Raw genomic sequence first — 21,012 nt, forward strand, 5'->3', positions numbered from 1 at the left:
AGGCTGCCTGCCAAGCAAACATTTCTAAACCGGTTCCATGGGCAAACCATGAAATCAGTAAAAATAGGAATTTCCTGCCACGCAACCATGAAAACTCATGGAGCGCAGGTAAGGACTTTCTAATTGTCCACACTTTACAACTTGTGGGAAAGAGACCTGATGAAGCCGGGTCCGCCTTTCTCACCACATTATAAATGACCTGGGTGCACAGTGCATCTTTTACTTAACCACATATGCCCAGATCCCTGCACAGTAACTACTCTGCACATTAGCAAACACCTGCTGAGTGAACGAAGGCACTAGGCGAGCCTGGCCGCTAGAGAGCGAGCGCGCATTTGGGACGTCACACTGCCCAGGGACCACTTCTGAAAGCACGTGATCCTGGTCACTTGAACTCCCCAGTAAAAGTGCTTCACTGCTCCAGGGCAGGCTGGAACCTGGCCCAGCTATCTTTCCAGGGCTGAAAGCTGACAGTCACAACGTGAACTGACGAAGTCAGGGCGGCGAAACAATGCGACGACGATGAAGATAACATCCAGGAGCGCACTGATACCAAACCACTTTCTGTCAGCGTCACTCAGGACAGCCGCGGCGCAGGCAGCACCACCGCCCCCAGGAATGCGTGACCTCCAAGTTGGAGCTTCTTCCGCGCCGAACTACAGCCCCCGGCATGCTCTGCAGTGCCCACCCCTCGTCCGCACGCGGGGCCCTGGAGAGAGGCGGCCACGCTGCCCGTCCCGCGGGTCCCCACAGTGCTTTCCACTGTGGCGCTCTCCCCAACCCCGGACTGGGTATTTCCAGTGCCCTGAGACTGTCGCTCGCCCCCGCGCGCGCTGCTGCTCCTTCAGGAGTCGCCTGGGCAGTGCAGCATGCCTGACTTTCCGTCAGGCCTTCGCGCCCGGCGCTCCCTCCGTGACGGACTGCAGGGAGTGGGCGTTCCGGCTCGGGAGGACCCCGCCGCGGCCCCGGAAGCGCCTCGTCCAGGGCGGCGGTGGCGGCGGTCGCCGTGATGCCTGCGGGGCTGGGCGGCTGACCGTGGGGTAGGTGCGGGCCCGGTGCCCAGAGTCTCGGCGGCCGCTGCTCGAGTGTGGCCTGGGCCATGGCCACCTCCGCTACCTCCTCGGAACATTTCGAAAAACTGCACGAGATCTTCCGCGGCCTCCATGAAGACCTGCGAGGGGTGCCGGAGCGGCTCCTGGGGACTGCAGGGACAGGTGATGCGGGGGCGGGCCCAGCCTTGGGGAACTCGGCCTCGCGCACTCTGGTAGGAAGAGTCCCAGACCCGGGCCCTCTTCTCTCCGCTCTTCATCCTCAGACACGCCCCCTAGGGTTGGCTGGGTCCTGGCGTCCAGGACTCCCTGCTGCCACTTAGGGTGCTCTGGGATGGTGTCGTCTCCTTGGGACTCTCCCTTTTGATCTTCCTATAGCTTTCAAAATTTTCTCGTCTCGTTTTCACTGTGGCAAAAAGAGCATAGGAGACCTTACATCTGCGGTCCTCTATTTTAGTAGAATTGGTTTTTTTTGTAGCTCTCTGTATTTAGTTTTATGGGTTTAAAAGCACTATTCTCAAGAGAGGTCCATAGTTTTCACCGGACTGGCAAAGGATTTGTGGCACCAAAAGAGTTAAGAACCCAGAAGAGTCATAAGTTTTGGGGTTGGTAGATATCATTTTTGGAGGGCTCGTCTTTAAAATCAGGATTGTAGTATTTAGGTCTGGTCCTCTTATGAACTTTCTGCTTAGACTATTTCCTGCCCCTTGATTTCAAAATTCAGGTTGCTGCAAGCTTTGCTTGGAGGGGCTAGAGTTTTGCAGTGAAATTCATAGGAAGACCTGCTGTGGTTCTTTGCCTCAGAACAAATAGATCTTGACGGCAAGGCAGATAAGACTTTGTTTTATCGTTTTCACTTAGGGGTCAGAGCTTGAGTGTTTGCTCTGTGAGTTACCCAAGGTCATATGAATTCAGTGACTCTGCTGAGAATGAAATTCATACGTTTGTTTAACATATATTTATTGGAAGAGGGTGCTGTGTGCCAGACACTGTTGTAGATGCTGATAATATTGCAAATTACAATGAAAAAGAAAAATCCCCGTTCTAGTGAGTCGATAATAATATGTAAATATTAAGAGACGGTGTTAAGGGCAATACAAGAAGATAAAGCAGGGCAAAGGGATAGAGAGTTGCGGGGTGGGAGGGAGGCTCAAATTTTAAATAGGGTGGCTGTGAAAGGCCTCTTTGAGGAGGTGGCATTTGGGCAGAGACTTGAATGAAGGGAATAAACCATGCAAAACTCTGGGAGAAGTGAGTGTCAGGAGGACAGAAGAGCACTGCAAAGGTCCTTAAGCAGAAAGGAGCTTAGTATGTTCTAGAAGAGCAAGAAGGCCAGTGTATTTGGAGTGGAATGAGCAGATGGTGGTAATAGATGAGGTTGGAAAGAGGTAGGCAGGGCCATGTCACATGGGGCCTTGTAGACTGTGGTGAAAGATTTGCATCTTTTTCTAAATGCCACAGGATGCAGTTAAAAGGTATTGAGCGGGAGAGTGATGGGATCAGATTTAGAAGGTTGAAAAATAGACAGTTTTTCAGCGTGGTGCTGAATTAAATTTTGCAGTGTCCATTTCTGTAAGGCTAAATAGTGCAAAAGAGCATTCTGTTTTGAAAAATAGATAACTGAATTAGTTAAATTCACTATCTTCATCTACCTAACCTTCTCATTCCTACGAAGAGGACAGTCAAAAAGGTGAAAATTTCTACCCAAGCACAAAATACTCTAACACAAGTTGCTGGTAACAGACTACTAGTTGTTTAATGGGTAAGTGAATATACTGTACACATATCCCCAGGTTATGATAAGAATTTCAACAACTTTCAGTCTCCTTATTCATACTACTCAGTAAATATTTGTTGAATAAATTGAATTTAAGCAAACACACTGGGCCTCATCTCTGAATCCTTTTTTTCTAGTTCTGAGACTACTCCATAAGCTTTTCAGAGCTTTAATTTCCATCGTGAATTATTAGGCACTGAATAATGTGTGTAACACAGCCCTTGCGTTTAGGTTAGGGGCTGTAATTGAACTCAGTCATTTTTCAATAAGCATTTATTGGGAATGGTTATGTGTCAGTCACTATCCTGGGCTGTGAGGAGTTCCAAGAGTTCTTGCCTTAAATGGGGACAAATTTACAACAAAGTGTGTGATGAGTCCTAAAATAGTTTTGAGACTGTGAAAAAAAAGGCTAACTTGAGCGTGGGGGAGCAAAGGGGGAAGCTTCATAGAAAGGAGAACTTTGAACTGAGTGTAAGGGGTTGAATGGGAATTGGCCAGACAGAGGGGAAGTGGAAAGAGGCAACAAAGGAATAGAAATCGAATGTTCACAGCTGTGACTGGAACTTAAGCTGTGTGGGGGAGAGCAGCAGTAGATGAGGAAAGTAAGACACAGCCAGGTCATGAAGGCACCGAAGTGTCACATTAAGACATTTGGACTTGATATAGAGAATCAGTAAAGGATTTCAAGCAGCTGACTAAAATGGTCAGGTTTTATTTTAGAAGGAGAATGCTGGTGGCTGAGTAGAGGATGAAGGAGAAGCACAAGAGTCTGAATACAGGGGACCATTTAGGAGGTTAGGAGCCTTTGTGGCAGTTGTCGGGGTAACATGGGAATCTAGAGAGTCCTAAATCCAAGAGGTGAGTCTGAGGCAGAAATTAACCAGACTGATTGGACATGAATAGGGTGAATAGGGAGACAGATTCGAGGTGTCTGCATTTTCTCACTTGGTCAGTTGAGTGAATGTGAACTTAAATAAGAAATATAGTAGTAGAATCAGGCTTGTTTGGGTTGTGGATGAGAACATCAAGGGTGCTTATAGAATAGAGAGCATAATGTCTGTCAGTTCTAGCCTGACAAGATATTTCTTCTCCTGCCATTAAAAATGACATTTATGAAGATGATATCATGTGAATTGAGAGGCAGTATAATATAATATTTAACAGCAAGGATTCTAGAGCCAGAATCCCTGGGTTCAAATCTTAGATCCACGTCTTAGTAGCAGTGTGACCTTGGACAACTTATTTTAACCTAACTGTTTCCCCTGCAAAATGGGGATAAATTAAAGTATTTGATAGGAGTTTTGTGAGGATTCACTGAGCTAATATATGTAAAGCCCTTAGAATACTGCCTGACAATAGTAAGGGTAATTAGCCGTTATTACTATTATAGGGGAAATTGGCTATTTTATTTAAATAAAACATAATACCAGCTCTGTATACAACTACTCTTATCTTGCTCTACTTTCCCTTTTTTCTAGAGCACTTATCTTCTAACATGTTCGACACTTTCCGTATTTATGATGTTACAGTCTATTATGTGTCTTCCTTTCACTAGAAGAGTGGTTTTCAAACTGTGGTCCCTGAACCAGCAGCATCAGCATCATCTGGGAACTCGTTAGAAATGCCTGTTCTTGGGCCCCACCCAAGACTTACTAAATCATTAACTGTTTTAATAGTCTGTTTTACAGCTGTCCAGGAGATCTGATGCATGTCGAGTTTGAAAGCCCCTGAGCTAGAACATAAGCTCTATATTTTCTCCATGTCCTCGCCAACACTTATTTCTTGTCTTTTGATAATAGCCCTTCTGAGAGGTGTGAGGTGATATCTCAGTTGGTTTTTATTTGCATTTTGCTGATGATTAGTGATGTTGAGCATCTTTTCATTACCTGTGAGACTTCTGTATGTCTTTGGAAAAATGTCTATTCAGATCCTTGGCCCATTTTTTAATCATATTTTTTGTTTGCTGTTGAGTTGTATGAGTTCTTTATGTATTTTGGATATTAACCCCTTATCAGATATATGATTTGCTTGTATTTCTCCCTTTTGGTAAGTTGCCTTTCATTTTGTTGTTTCCTTTGCTATGCAGAAGGTTTTTAGTTTGGTGTGGTCCCACTTGTTTATTTTTGCTTTTGTTGCCTTTATTTTTGGTGTCCACTTCAAAAAATATCACTCAGATCGGTCAGGGAGCTTATCCCCATGTGTTTTCTTCTAGGAATTTTATGGTTTCAGGTCTTATGTTCAAGTCTTTAATCCACTTCAAGTTAATTTTTGTGCATGGTGTAAGATAGTGGTCCAGTTTCATTCATGTGGCCGTCCAGTTTTCCCAACACCATTTATTGTCCATTCCTGTGAGAGAATCCTTTCCTGTGAGATAATAGAAAATATATCTGTTGGTCTCTGCCCCTGGTTCCTGGCACAGTGCTCCTAAAACGCTTATCATTTCCTAAGTGATAGGAGCACTAGGAACATCTTTTTTTCTAATGAGGTGACTCTGGCTGGGCTCATGGGTGGCTTCTGGATGGGGGCTGGTCACCAGAAAGACCAAGCTCTGATTAGAAGCTTGGCTTTTCAGCCTTGCTCCCTACTTCTCTAGCAAGGGGAGAGGAGCTGGAAATGGAGTTAATAATTGATCATGCCTATTGAGGAAGCCTCCATAAAATCCCAATAGTATAGGATTTAGAGAGCTTCCAGGTGGGTGAACATATCCTCATTGGGAGGATGATGCACCGCAACTCCACGGGGACAGAAGTTCCTGCGCTCAGGACCCTTCCAGACCTTGCCCTATGTATCTCTTCATCTGTGTCCTTTATATCCTTTAATAAACTGGTAAACCTAATAAGTAAGTGTTTTCTTGAATTCTGTTAGCTGCTCTAGCATGTTAATCAAACTTGAGGAAGGGGTCATGGGAACCTCCAATTTGTAGCCAAACTGGACAGAAGTTGTGGGTAACCTGGGGACCTGCTACTTGCACTTGGCATCTGAAGAGGGGGGTGGGGGGGTCAGTCTTGTGAGACTGAGCCCTTCGCCTGTGGAATCGAATGCTATCTCCAGGTACGGTCAGAATTGATTTGAATTGTAGGACAGCCAGCTGGTGTCACAGAGAATTGCTTGGTGTGAGAAAAACCCCACGCACATTTGGTAACCAGAAGTGAAGTGTTCTGTGTGAGTAGTAAACGAGACACGCAGGAAAGACACACAGGAGGAAGGACTGGGTTTTCCCTATATAGGAGAGAAAGATCTAGGAGGGGGAAAGACTGGATTTTCCTAATACATTTCCCCAGTGTATATTCTTGGCTCCTTTGTTGTAAATTAATTGACCATACATGTGTGGCTTAATTTCTGGCCTCTATTCTGTTCCATTGATCTTTCTGTCTGTTTTTATGCCAGTACGATACTGTTTTGATTACTGTAGCTTTGTAATATAGTTTGAAATCAAGAAACGTGATGCCTCTAGCTATGTTCTTTCTCAAGATTGCTTTGTCTAATTGGGATCTTCTGTGGTTCCTTACAAATTTTTGCGTTGTTTGTTCTATTTCTGTGAAAAATGCCATTGGAATTTTGATAGAGATTGCATTGAATCTGTAGATTGCTTGGGTAGTATGGATATTTTTAACAATACTGATTTTTTTCCAGTCCATGAGCATGGGATATCTTTCCACTTGTTTGTATCTTCTTTACTTTCTTTCATCAGTGTCTCATAGTTTTCAGTGTACAGGGTCTTTCACCTCCTTGGTTAAATTTATTCCTAGGTATTGTATTCTTTTTGATGCAATTGTAAATGGCATTGTTAATCTCTCTTTCTGATAGTTTATCATTAGTGTATGGAAACACAACAGATTTTTATATATTTTGTATCCTGCAGCTTTACTGAGGTTGTTTATTAGTTCCAACAGTTTTTTTGTGGAGTCTTTAGAGTTTTCTGTATGTAATATGTCATCTGCAAAGAGTGACAGTTTTACTTCCTCCTGTCCAATTTGGATGCCTTGCATTTCTTTTTCTTGCCTAATTGCTCTGGCGAGGACTTCCAAAAGTGGTGAGTGTGGGCATCCTTCTTGTTCCTGATCTTAGAGGAAAAGCTTTCAGCTTTTCATCATTGAGTATGATGTTAGCTATGGGCTTGTCATATATTGTAGTTACTGTTTATTGAACCCTTAATATGCACGACATTTGCTAAGAGCTTGTTATATGTATTATCTCTTTTAACCCTTTCAGACGACCTTTCGGTACTGTTATATTTCCTATTTACAGGAGACAGGCTTAGAGGGATCTGATGTTTTTACCTCCGGTATGGTGTAAGATCAGGTAAACTATTGTGGTGTACAAATAGAGGATGTAGGTCCTAGAAATGCCACAGTGGGGCGCCAAAAGCAAATTAACCACATAGTTTAAAGATCCTAGGGCCGGCCCTGTGGCGCAGCGGTTAAGTTTGCACATTCTGCTTCTCGGCGGCCTGGAGGTTCGCCAGTTTGGATCCCGGGTGCGGACATGGCACCACTTGGCACACCATGCTGTGGTAGGCGTCCCACATATAAAGTAGAGGAAGATGGGCATGGATGTTAGCTCAGGGCCAGTCTTCCTCAGCAAAAAGAGGAGGATCGGCAGTAGTTCGCTCAGGGCTAATCTTCCTCAAAAAAAAAAAAAAGATCCTAGTGAAACCAAAGTTATTTCCATAGCTCTAATGGGCCAAGGTTAGTCATTGTTGGGCTGGTAATTCAAACTGCCTGTAAGGAAGACAGGCTACCACCTTGCTTGAACATTAAGGTAGCCTTCCTCTAGCTCTTTCAGAGCTGGCTGCTTCCATTTTATTCCATGTTTAGGACATGATGCTATCATCCACCCAGGTTACAAACAGAGTCAGTCTCAGAGTGAGTCACTCACATGTGACTTGTTTGGCAAGGCGTGTTGGGTGGGTGACAGTGTTGTTTGGAGTCGCTCGCTCTTATTTCTGGTGCCCATTCTACCCAGTATGCAGTCCTGCTGTTTTGTAGTTGATTGTAGTGGTAATTCTAACTCCCTAAAAAACTAAGAGGTCTGAACAGATTTTACCTGTTGCTGAAGGCTGTACCCTGGGAGCACAAAAATGCCCCTCAATGCTATAATGTCCAGAAGCATTGGGTTGGGAGTCAGTAGACTTGTATTCGAGAACTGGTGTTGCCACCCATTTACTCCTGTGACCTTAGGCAAGGCAGTTTCTCCAGGCTCTAGTTTCCTCAACTGTAAGATGAGGTTAAACTAAATGATCTCTAAGGTCCGTCTGAGCTCCAACATTGATTGGTTTCACAATTCTGAGACTAAAGCATAAAGAAGCAGCTACTGATACCTCTCAATTCGGTAGGGTTCAGCCTTTTTTGAACCTTTAAATATCTGCCTCCCTGGCTTCATCATCAGAAGGGATGATTTCAAAGGCTTTGTGTTTTTTGGGGTTTTTTTTTTTTTGTCTTTTTTGGTGAGGAAGATTAGCTCTGAGTTAACATCTGTTGCCAATCTTCCTCTTTTTGTTTGAGGAAGACTGTCCCTGAGCTAACATCTGTGCCCATCAGCCTCTATTTCACATGTGGGATGCTGCCACAACATGGCTTGATAAGTGGTATGTAGGTCTGCACCCAGGATCCAAACCCATGAACCCTGGGCCACCAAAGCAGTGCACGCAAACTTAACCACTATGCCACCAGGCTGTCCTCCTCCACTTTTAATCTTAGGATTCCATAAAGAGTCTTGTAATGTGGTGAAGTTCTTCAAATTGCTTTCAAAGGGAGCATATTTATTTTAAAAGTATATAAACTGTAGAGCACTCCTAGAAGAATGTATGTCTTATTAAACCAGGTAGAAGGTAGAGTATCCCAACTCCAAAAAGACCAAGAAGAACAGAATCATGCAGGGAAGTTAGTGAAAGGCTCAAGATTCTGTGGGCTGCTCTTTCCCCCCCTACTTTTATTTATATAGGCACTTTCTTTGAATCATTCTAGAATTTGCCTCTTAAGAATGCAGACTTTCATATTCTTTAAAAAGGAAGAATAAAGGAGGAGACTTCATGACTAACAGAGTTGCAGAAAAATCCAAGCTAGGAAGGGAATGCCCTTCTTCTTAGAATACTTCATACTGTCAGAAGTGAGTGTGCTTGAGTTTGGAGATGTGTCTATTCAGAGGAGTGATGACACTCAGCACTTCTGTGACAGCTTATTACAAAATAACGTGATACCTCTCCATGGAAGTAGCCATTCTTGATTGCAAATATTATTTCACTGCTTGTGGCTGAAAACACAGCCTACCCAGGGATCATAACAGCTGCTGTGGTGCTTTATTTCAGTTACATCATGGATGATCAAGATGTATATCATTTGCCATGGCTGAACTTTGTTCCATTTAAAACAACAACAACAACAACAGGGGCCAGCCCGGTGGCATGGTGGTTAAGTTCATGCGCTCTGCTTCAGCAGCCCAGGGTTTGCAGGTTCGGATCCCAGGTGCGGACCTACACGCTGTTCATCAAGCCATGCTGTGGTGGTGTCCCACATACAAAATAGAGGAAGACCGGCACAGGTGCTAGCTCAGGGACCATCTTCCTCACTAAAAAAAAACAAAAACAAAAAAAACACAACAAACCCTGGGTTTTGTGAGTGGTGTGGTCTGAGAAGTAGTTCACGTGGAGTGCCTTGTGTACGTTAAGAGAATGTCACATGACAATGAATGAGGCATAGTAAAGGGTGTGTTGTCATTTGCCCTTGCAGGCGGTAGCAACATCTAAGGGGCCACCCTACCAGGTTTAATGTTCTAGAAGCAATGGGACTTGTAAAAGAAACAGTAAATCTCTCTATTCTAGAGGAGCTTGATCTCAAGTTGAGAATATAGAACGTACACATCCAAAACGATTTGATTGCTTAAAAAGTAGCAGGCAACTGACATGCTGGATGCTGTTGTGATTAACAAAATGTAAATCCAAATAAAGCATGACAGTGGTATTACATCTTATATGGCATTGGGTTAGAAAGTCAAGGCTGAAGAAAATCAAGGTAAATAAAATTATCCAAGAAAATCTTAGGACAGCATTTTGAGTACCCACATACCATCCCTCCATCAGCCCAACTCCGCTATTTTCTTTGGCATTGGAAAAGATTGCTCTTCCTTCAGTTAATGGAAGTGCTGGCTTGTATTTAGGAGTCACGTTGAATGAGAAATGCATAGCTTTAAAGACCATGTCCTGATACATGCTACAGCATGGGTGAATCTTGAAGACTACTGTGCTAAGTGAAATAGCCAGATGTGAAAGGACAAATATTGTATGATTCCTCTTATATGAGGTACCTGGAATAGTCAAATTCATAGACACAGAAAGTAGAATGGTAGTTACCAGAGTCTGGGGGGAGGGCAAATGTAGAGTTAGTGTTTACTGGGTACGGAGTTTCAGTTTGAGATGATGGAAAGGTTCTGGAGATGGATAGTGGTGATGGTTGCACAGCATTGTCACTGTGCTTAATGCCACTTAACCATATATTTAAAAATGGTCAAAATGGTAAATTTTATGTTATATATATATTTTTTACTACAATTTTAAAAAAGACATTATCCAAATTGTGAAGGTAGTTCCAAAAGAAGAGTTCAAAAAACATTGTAAGCAATGGTAACTTTGTGGTAACAAGTAGTTTATGTGTAGATTTCCAAAGAGAACTTTCATTTGGATGTATACATTTAAAAAAATCAAGCTCCTCATAAATAGGGCTAATTTTTGCTTGTTAGATATGAAGGGATGACCTACCTCTTTATTTTATAGCCAAGGAGGGAGATCAGAACCCAAAGAGATGAAGAGAATTTTCCAAGCTTACACATTGAGGTCCTGGTTGAGGGCTCCAAGCCCAGAGTTAGGACCAGAACCTAACCCCCTTTACTCAGCAGCAGCTCTCCCTGTGCAAATGTTTACTAGGTGACAGCATGCCACTACTCCCTTCATCTTTGCGTGTCCCAGTACCATTTTTACTATTACTTAATCGTTTTCTTTGTATCAACTTATTTCATGTAAGATACATTTATTTCATACAGTTATTTTAAAAAGGAAATTTTATATCACTACTTTAAATGGAAAATCTGTGGAACCCATCTAAATGATCAGAAAAAGTACAGTGACAGCAAAACAATGCTGTTTTAGTTAGATGTTATTGTTTTGAAACTGAAACCTGTTTTGAAGCTGAAGCCTGTTCTATTTTTGTTAAAAGGGTAGATTGGTAATTTTTAGGTATTAAAGACATACTAGCACCAAAATGGCCTGATGTGAAGGATTAAAAGAAGTCATAGGGGGATGACTTTCTCACTGTGAGTCAGTGGTATTTACATCATTTCCCACCACTGCCAGTGGGTATGACTGAGAAACATGTGCCATACCATGCAGCCTCCCCAGCAAGCAGAGTAGGTGGGTTTTGAATTTGTTTTACAGAAAAGCAGTGGATAAGGGTAAAATATAGAGAAGTGATTCACAGAGGGGGGTGAAAGTGGGCACGGAATTTCAAGAACCAGGATTGTTATACATTGTTATTGATGAGTGTGCTTGATCCCTCTGTTTAGGATGGGGGGAAAAAAGATTGACAATGATTAACTTAGAGCTGTAGTGTTTCTTACTAAGGACGCTATTGGCCTTTGGGGCCAGATAATTATTATGCAGGACTGTCCCACGCATGGATATTTTTGTTCCCTGGGCACTAAATGCCAATAGTAAAACCCTCCCTCTCGTCATTTTGGTAACAAGTTCCCATACATTTTTAAATGCCTTTTAAGGGTGATTAAGTACTACTCCCTCCACCAGGGGAGGAATGGGGAGTTTATTCTAAGCAGAGGGAATGGCCTCTACAAATGTATGGAAGGAGGGCTGAGCATTTGAAACTTGTCTGTCTTTTCCAGAAGAGAAGAAGAAGTTGATCAGAGATTTTGATGAAAAGCAACAGGAAGCAAATGAAACGGTGAGAACAGGGAGCAAGTCTTTGTTTTCTTCTACCTGGTGTTGGTCTTTTCCAGAAGTAATGCTTATGACCAGATCACAGATTAACTGTTCATCTATTGATTCTGATTTTGATTATTTCTTACTAAATGAGGCCAGTTGATGGGGATGCATGTTTAGGGGGGTTGACAAACATAAAGGGGTAAAGCTTGAAGACTCTCCTGAAATGAGTCTTTGATAGTACATTCCTCATGTAAGGACCTGAGTGGTCTTTTAAAAACTGGCCATTAATATCAGTTATTCTGGGGCCGGCCCCGTGGCCGAGTGGTTGGGTTCTCGCGCTCCGCTTCGGTGGCCCAGGCTTTTGCCGATTTGGATCCTGGGTGCAGATGTGGCACCGCTCGTCAGGCCATGCTGAGGCGGCATCCCACATGCCACAACTAGAAGGACCCACAACTAAAAATACACAACTGTGTATCAGGGGGCTTTGGGGAGAAAAAAGGAAAAATAAAATCTTTTAAAAAAAAATCAGTTATTCTTCTTTGTTAAACTTACTGTCACAGAAAATGTAGCTCAGAGGTGGTTCTAGCCACATTTCCTTCTGTTTTAAAAGACAGCATAATGGCTGGATTTGTTACCTTGGGCAAAGCATGCATGAACAGGATGAGATCCAATCAGGACCCAGAGTTTGTCGGAAGCTGGTCCAGGTTGCTGAGCAGTTTAACAATTGCTTCTCTCTTAATTTGTGGCTTTTCTTTAAATAAAGAAAACAATTTTTCTGTTTCCATATCATTATGCTGTACCTTCAGCAAACCCTTTCAGGAGATTGGGGCTAACATCCGGGTCCCTGGCAGTACCCTGCAGAAATAGTTGCTCCTGGTTTTTGCTACCACAGAGTAGACCGAGATGAAAAATTCCTTTTAAGCCAGGGAACTTGCTTCTTGCTTATTGAAGAACAACTTCCCTACCTGAATGAAGTTCTGAGAAGTTAAGCTTATCTGCATCCTTTTCTCTGTTCTATATATGTTTTAAGGAGGATCAGGCCACCAGACTGTGGAAGCTATCTCCATAATAGGAGTACTAGAAGCTTTTCCTAATACCTCTGTACAGCTGAGCATATCCATGATATCTGTTAGGGAGCCAGTATTCCTTTTCAGTTAACATCTTAGTGGCATTTAAAAAAATCTTTTAGCTAATACTAGTTTCTTTGTTTGGTGCTTACATACTTTCTCTGAATTTAGCAAAATTAACCACGTCTACTCTTGGCCACCCCGGGCTGATGAAAATAATTTATGGCCTCTTGTGAACATGTCTAGGTGTTACATTTTACTTATCCCAGAAAAATGGAAATCTGGTTTGCACCCCTGGTTATCTCAGACATGGAGACAAACAATTGATTTTCAGAAAGAGGAGAAGGAAGGGAAGAACCTTGATGCCAAACCCCTATCGCTTGTAGTACTGTAGAACCTCGGAGTGCTTCATGATAGCACTTGAACCGTAATGGTAAAGAACTTGGTATACTGAAAAAACAACTTGAAGATTTTGAATCCTGACAGCTCTTATTGTGTAATTTTTGAGCAAGTTTCTTCAAGTCCTATATATGAAGTAGAAGTAGTTTTTCCTATCTTATTGATTTGTTGTGAGGATTAAATGAGGGAATGTGTGTAAAAATATTTACTGAGCTATAAGGTGCTTGTTAGTTTTTTCCGTCATTCATCATAGACTTTTTTGTTGAGGAAGATTAGCTCTGAGCTAACATCTGCTGCCAAACCTCCTCTTTTTGCTGAGGAAGACTGGCCCTGAGCTCACATCCATGCCCATCTTCCTCTACATTATATGTGGGATGCCTACCACAGCATGGCTTGTCAAGCAGTGCCATGTCCGCACCTGGGATCTGAACTGGCAAACCCCGGGCCGCCAAAGTGGAACGTGCACACTTAACCACTGCGCCACCAGGCTGGCCCCCGTCATATACTTTTTGAATGCCTGTTCTATGCTTGCTAGGCACTGTGCCAGGCACTCAGCATAATAAGGTGAACATGTCACGTGTGGTCCCTGCCCTCATGGAGCATATGGTTATGTACTTATTTGGGGTTGTCTGTGGTTTGAGTATTCCAAACCAGGCATGTGCCCAGATCAGAGAGAAAAGAACCAAGCCATCCACTCACTACTTTCTGCCTTCCTAGCTGGCAGAGATGGAAGAGGAACTACGTTATGCGCCCCTATCTTTCCGTAACCCTATGATGTCTAAGCTTCGAACCTACCGGAAGGACCTTGCCAAACTCCACCGGGAAGTGAGAAGCACACCTTTGACAGCTACACCTGGGGGCCGAGGAGACATGAAATATGGCACATATGCTGTAGAGAATGAGCACATGGTAAGCGTCAGCTGCTTTTTTTCCCCTTAAGAGCCTATGGTACAAGATTTAACTATATTGTGGAGTACAGTTGATGTTATCAGTGCATACTAGACTCTTGTTTCTCCCACCTTATCCTCTTTCCTGTATCCAGTTCCCCTTCTCCCCTTGGGTACCCACCTCTACTATATTTAATGCAGATCTTTCCAAACCATATGCTTATTTAGATTTCTTTGTACCCTTGATATATAACACAGTGCTTAGTATGTAGTGGAGGTATACAAGTGTTACCTAGTCTTATTATATCTGGACTCTCTATTCTGACCTGTTGATCCAGTTTCTTTCCCATGTATGCCCAAAAACTTGTTACATTTTTAGTTTATCAGAGTACTGTTATAAAATTAACCCAAGCTTTCCTTTACATTTATATAAAGATGGCCCAACTGCCCAGATACAGCAGAGAAGGCAAGATGCATCTCAAGAAGAGGCTAACACCTTATTCTGTTTAATGGGAAGTGAACCAGACTTGCTTCTCTAGCATCCAGTAGTCTGATTTATAAAATTCTACTAAAATGAAAAAGCTGTATTTTGAAACTATCTAGAGAAGCTAGATAAAGGAATAAAAACTTCAGAGATTAAATTTAATGTGTTGCATTATTATATTCCACAATACAAAGTAGAAATGGCCTGGCAAATAGCGTGGGAAAGGGAAGGGGGCCCACAGGTGCAGACTGCACATATGCAGAAAGGCTAATAGTACAATTTTAAACTAATAAATCCTATTTCATGATGCATCCTGATTATAGTTTGAGACATTGAGATGATACTGGCCTGACATTGCTGATGTCAAAACTGGAGCATTTGAGAATGATGTAAAATTTTGATAATTCACTTTGTGAAGTGAGACTGGAAAAGGCAGGTAGGTGGAGCTTGTTAAAGTGAGATCAGAGGTGTAATAGTGACTTTGGTCAGTTGTTAATGAAAAAAAACCCGAAAACAAAAGGGAGAGATAAGTCCAAACAATTTTGCTTTAAAATTATTCATTTCAGAAATAAAAACAATTTAGATATACATGTGGTATGTATATCACAGTAAAATTGTTGCAAATCTGAAGTTGATTTATGTGATCTGTCTTTTCCTGTTCTTTCTTCAGCCTGATCAGATGACAATCCTTATCTTTTATTTAAAAAAGCCTTATTTCTGCTTCTTTTAAGCTAAACTAAAACTAAAATAAACTGGAGTTTATTTCAGCCTCATTCAGTGGTTTCCTCATCCACTGGTCTATATGCCAAATGTGAAGTGAAAAGACTTGTTACTTCTGATCTGGGAACCCACCTTGGCTTCTTGATGGTGGTGTCTGGTGCTGGGATAGGCCCTGTGAGCCGGCCCCTTTGTGTGCGCGTGCACAGATGCATGCTTTGAATAGCTAAAAACTTAGAGCTGCACCCATTTCTTTCAGTGGTGGTTAATTCTGGCCTGACAAAGGCTACTTCTGTCCTCATGCCTTGTGTGTTTAGGATTATAGGTGGAGTAAAAAACTGGTGGGGATTTAGAAAATCGGGGCAGAGTACTTGGCCCCCGACACCTCCTGCCCTGAGAGCAAATCTCCAGTTTGGCAACTTCAGAGTTTTTCTGGTTGGCCAGAGGTGAAATTCCTTTTGGGTGTACCAAGATGTAGCCACTTAAGTTTTTTCCAGCATGTGGTAGTGTCTCAGACTTCTAAATGATTTCTATATGTGCTGAAAACGAATAGCTCATTCAGAGTCCCTCAGTACCAATCAAGTGGGAATCTTCAGTGAATTACTCTATTTCTAGGGCTGTAGAGTTTAGTTGGTTTGCTTGTTGCACTATCGAAGTTACAAGCTGTATGCATTTTCAGGTAGCTTCCACACCCCAAATCTGGACCTCTGCCTCTCAGAAGTTGCTAGTCCAGAAACGCATGAGCCAGTTCAAATTCATCACGTACACAGGGAAAATGCTCCAATATTAATCCTTCCTTTTTGGCCTCACTTAAGTGTAACAAGCAGTGGAGTGGGAGGTATTCTGCTCCTATATTGGATTCCAGGTTCTGCTTTAGTCTGACCTTGAGAAGGATCTTATAGTTCATTAGCACTTTGGTTGTCTTAAAAGTAATAAAAATGATTGCACACTATATCCCTTACATAAGAACGGCCATAAGGAATGTGCTGGCACTGAATTTATAATGGAAGTCATCTAACATTTTCCTTCCACACTCCTGTCAGAATCGGCTGCAGTCTCAAAGGGCATTACTTCTGCAAGGCACTGATAGCCTGAACCGGGCCACCCAGAGTATTGAGCGCTCTCATCGGATTGCCACAGAGACTGACCAGATTGGCTCAGAAATCATAGAAGAGCTGGGGGAGCAACGTGACCAGTTGGAACGTACCAAGAGTAGAGTAAGTCAGGGCGGACAGGGAAGGGGCAGGAGTGTGGAAAGTGGGTGGGCCCACTCCACTCTGATGCCTTGCTACTGACAGAAGCTATAGCAGTTCTGAATTCAGAGTGTGACCTTTCACGTTCTTGTGCTTTTCTCAATTTTAGTTTGCTTGGCTGAGAGATTGCCCTTGGAAGTAATTTCACCCATAAGATTTAGAGGTCATTGGAGGGGGAAAAAAAAAGACTAAAGCAACCCAATTTCTGCTTTTATTTAAGATTGCAGCCACTCCATTCTTTTATTAATTCCTGTATTACCAATCAGATTTTTATTTCTCATACATCTAGTGAAATAGTCTGCTAATTTTATGAAAATATCATCTACTTTAAAAGATCCTAGATTTCCTGTCATTTGGAGCCAAGGCTCTTTTCCATGTCATAAAGCAGTACCACTGACAATTTATAGAGGTTCAATCCTGGACTATAACTCTTTACTGTTACCAAAGGTAAGCTGGATCATTGTGGGAAGAAAATGGAAATACTTAGGCCAAATGAACACTAAATTGGGGCCTCTAACCTGCTATCACTCTGAGAGGCTCTGAAAAACAACTCATTTCTTCCTTTCCATACATCTGCATAAAAATTTTAAAAACAGTACAACTTGCCAATGGAATGCCGTGCTCTTAATCGCATGAGGCAAATCCAAACTGGGGGCAAGATTTAGATGGGAAAATATTTGACGTGAAAATCAGTGATGCCCTTCTCTCCTCAGTGAAAAGTCACAATAAAGTACTGAATTCAAGGTAAGCTATGGAGAAAGCAAGTTGCTTACAGATAATGTAGTTTTTGACTTTTGAACATATGAGGTGGATTGATTGAATTTAAAGGCCAAGGAATGTGCTCAGAGATCAACTTACCAAGGCAACTGGGCAATGGGAACAGATGGCAGATGGCATCTGTTGAAATATCCTCCAGCTATCTAGGTTAGTAACAGGCAATTGAACAAGAAAGTTTTTTTAAAAAGGCTCAAGATTAATTCCTTTCACAATTCAATGTAAGTGTCTCTTAAAGGAATAAAGAAAAAAAAATAACCAGATCCCAAAGTGGTAATCCACCAGCCTATAAAAACAAACACTAATTCAAGAGGCTCTCCTGGAGTTTGGCTGATGAAATTCAAATCCCAAATTGCTCAGAGTTGCTTCAGTTACTGGTGAGGTATGTTTGAAGCCTTTCTGTTTTGAGTAGCTAAGGTGAAAGATTAGCTTGATCCTGGAAGTCCCCCACGGCGAGCTTGGATATAATAATTCCTAAGCTTACCTGATGCGTACTAAAGCCTCTTGTCCTTTCCAGTTTCTTCTACTTATACTCAGAGGCCATCATTTAAATTGGTTTGATTTCTTGGAGTTTTTCAACATATACTCCTTAATGCCCACTGTCAGTTTAGGAATGTTCAGATTCTACAGTGTATACTTTTGAAAGAAGGGGGAAGTAACTGCTGTTTTCTCTTTTCAGCTGGTAAACACAAGTGAAAACTTGAGCAAAAGTCGAAAGATTCTCCGTTCAATGTCCAGAAAGTAAGTTTTAGAAAGTCTCAAAATTAATTTCTTTTAACGTTTTTCAACCAAGAATGTCAAAGCTTTGAACAATAACTTGTGATGGTCCTAATAAAGCAGAAAAAATAAAGAACGTTATCTTGTGTAGTTAAATATCCCAGGAAAAAATCCTTTGTTGAAAGTATATATGCTCTGACTTGGAGCAGTGGAAAGTTTATCCACTGGAAAGACTTTTAATCCAAGCTTACATTCCTTAGAGAAGACAGCACATGGGAAAAATAGAGCTTCATATTTCTTGAAATATATTTTTAAAAACTTGATTAGAAAACTTTTCACTGCTACTTCTTAGTACTTGGTTTTGGCTCTGCTTGCCCTTCATGGTAGTCTGCCCTTTATCTGGGAGTTCTGTCTTATTAGTACAAAGTTGACTTAAAAAAAAAAAAACTCTTGGGCTGGCCCAGTGGTATAGCGGTTAAGTTTGCATGCTCTGCCTCGGCAGCCCGGGTTTCACCAGTTCCGATCCCAGGCGTGGACCTATGCACCGTTTATCCAGCCATGCTGTGGCAGGCATCCCACATAAAAAATAGAGGAAGATGGGCACTGATGTGAGCTCAGGGCCAATCTTCCTCAGCAAAAAAGAGGACACTTGGCAGCAGATGTTAGCTCAGGGCTAATCTTCCTCAAAACAAACAAATCTGTTGACATGAGTGCTGACAGCAGTAAAAGCAGGGGCAGAAAGGAAATATTGCCACTGAGGTTGAATTTGAGGTAAGTGGGTAGTGTGCATGAAACAAAACTATTACCAAGTCATGGAACTAGGAAAATCATTCTCCTACTAAACAGTGGTGAATTCCTTGTTTGGAATGGGGGAAACCTTCAATTTAGACTGAACATGAAAACCAGAGATTAGATTCTGTTAACAAAAGATAGTATAGCAGCTTCAAAAAAAGGTACTACCTTTATAGAGACATCCACTTGGGTTGATGGAGGAAGAGAGAGTAAGAAGGGCAAGAAGTTTACAACAGAGATTGAAAGGCCCTACCCAGCTTAGTTACTTATCCTCATCCCTGAGCTGGCCTTCTGCACTGGAGAGTCTGCCACAAACTCTTCTCCCAGCATATGCTCACAGCTGTAGCATGTAATTGCTGCAGCTCTAAATGGTTAGTGATAGTGTATTTCTACTGTTTTGAAATATGATTCGACCTGATTCCAAAAATGGTATACTTTTTCATATGTATATTTATTATTTTTCCAACTAGCTCCTCCTAGAAAAGCTGTTTTTAAAGAGAAGAAGTAAATACTATTTGAAGACAGACATTTTAGAATCAAGAAACCACTTTTATGCTTTGGTATCTACTGTACAAGTTTTTAACCTTTCTGTGAGGTAGATGTGTTATCCCTAAGTTACAGCTAAAGGAGCTTCTGAGTTGTCATTTACCAGCTAAAAAAACCTTATAAATACTTACTGCTAAGTGGCTGTGTGATCAAACAGAAATTCAGCCTACCTCCCAGTATCAAGCCTTGGCCCCAGGTCAAACCCCTAAGTATTAATGGAAAGAAATAAGGTTATCCAGACTTCTGACTACTCCTCACTTTGCTTCTCTTTGTAGAGTGACGACCAACAAGCTGCTACTTTCCATCATCATCTTACTGGAGCTAGCCATCCTGGGAGGCCTGGTTTATTACAAATTCTTTCGGAAGCATTGAACTTCATCCAGGGAAGGCTTTGTGGACTAGAACTTCAACCCTGTGAATGAATGGCGTTAAGACATGGAATAAGCGTATTGCTGCTGTGAGCTGACAGTTCAAGGATGCACTGCGTGGCCAGACTGTGGGAGGAGGGAGGGAAGACCGAAAACCACTTAAATGTGAAGGAACAGCAACACGACCAGTATGCTCTACCAAGGTAATAAATGCTGTTTATGACTTTAAATTTACATGGTACACTAACATATTAATACCCTGTGAACTGCAGAAAACCAAATACATGTACAATAGTATTATTGGTCACCGAAGTGGAGAGAGGAAGGAAACTTTACAATTGTGAGAATGCACAAATGTTCTCATTAAGGCAGTATTGACCCAGACAACCATTTAATATCTGTCCCCTCAAATACCTCTTAACTCTGGAATGTTCATTGTGACACACGTGTCAGCACACAGTATTTCCTAAATTCTCACAAGTTCTTCACTTTGTGATTCATCTGGTGAGTAGGAAGTTGGTCATAGACAGTGTGCCCTCCCCCTCCCTTGTCTGACCAAAACTTGAAGCAATCACATCCACTGCTAGGACAGCTGTAGCCTTGGCCTCTTCCTCTGAAGCAGCCACCCAAGGATTGACTTCAACAAGATCCAGTGCTGACAGCAACCCTGAAAGAACAAAGTATGACAAAACCTCAGAAAACCCCCTAGTTGCTACTTTCAGTGAGGGTTATCCCATTTAGACAGAACAAGTCAAGGTAAAAACAAGTCATTTTCTACTATAAAATTATCCACTGTCAGGAAAATTCCTTATACCACCTCCTCTTGGGCATGAATTTAAGTTAAAACACTGGTATACTAGAGTAGGACTGAAAGAAACCTTTAAGGTAATAAAATCAGTCACCTGTTCAAGTAACATAACAGGCATCACTGTCAGGCTTTCTGGATAGGATAAGGAAACAGCTTGGGAGTGGGGCAGGGGCAAGGAGTTTCCAACCTATTTGTTGGGAAAATATGTGCCATTTCCAGTATTAGGAACCTTCCAGATGCCTGCCTGTAGTTGTTTGAAGAGGAGGTCTCCCACTTCTCACTAGCCAGAGCTCTTTTCCCACTTTTGAACTGACGCTATGTCTGTTGTCTCTTAAGGCACCATGAACCCTCAAGTGTGGTTATTACTGCATAACTTACTCTTTGCCCCTGCAGGCCTGAGCTTTGAGGGCAGGTTCCACGTCTGACACAGTTTTTAGGTCTCTCATCA

At 42.1% G+C, this 21,012-nt stretch overlaps 2 protein-coding genes across 3 annotated transcripts in view; one reads left to right on the plus strand and one right to left on the minus strand.

Annotated features, from left to right (window-relative positions):
- The first annotated feature begins 965 nt into the window (after positions 1-965).
- LOC124233747 (vesicle transport through interaction with t-SNAREs homolog 1B) lies at positions 966-19,990 on the plus strand. The gene is made up of 6 exons (XM_046650915.1): positions 966-1,214; positions 11,713-11,771; positions 13,936-14,127; positions 16,350-16,523; positions 18,013-18,074; positions 19,664-19,990. Exons 1-6 carry the CDS (start codon positions 1,100-1,102, stop codon positions 19,758-19,760), a joined length of 699 nt encoding a protein of 232 aa, XP_046506871.1. The 5' UTR covers positions 966-1,099; the 3' UTR covers positions 19,761-19,990.
- Positions 19,948-21,012, minus strand: part of LOC124233745 (arginase-2, mitochondrial-like) — a 40,564-nt gene continuing 39,499 nt past the window's right edge. For both annotated transcript variants that reach the window (XM_046650913.1, XM_046650912.1), the window contains one exon: positions 19,948-20,423. In XM_046650913.1, the coding sequence (XP_046506869.1) occupies positions 20,254-20,423 (170 nt within the window). In that variant the 3' untranslated portion in view covers positions 19,948-20,253. The remainder of the gene's footprint in view (positions 20,424-21,012) is intronic.

This window comes from Equus quagga, unplaced genomic scaffold, assembly GCF_021613505.1.
Source record: "Equus quagga isolate Etosha38 unplaced genomic scaffold, UCLA_HA_Equagga_1.0 220_RagTag, whole genome shotgun sequence".
Lineage (NCBI taxonomy): Eukaryota > Metazoa > Chordata > Mammalia > Perissodactyla > Equidae > Equus > Equus quagga.

Coding starts and splice junctions, on each gene's coding strand:
- LOC124233747 (XM_046650915.1), top strand. CDS start 1,100: ATGGCCACCTCCGCTACCTCCTCGGAACATTTCGAAAAACTGCACGAG. Junction 14,128..16,349: donor CTGTAGAGAATGAGCACATG/GTAAGCGTCAGC, acceptor CACTCCTGTCAG/AATCGGCTGCAGTCTCAAAG. Junction 18,075..19,663: donor CTCCGTTCAATGTCCAGAAA/GTAAGTTTTAGA, acceptor TTCTCTTTGTAG/AGTGACGACCAACAAGCTGC.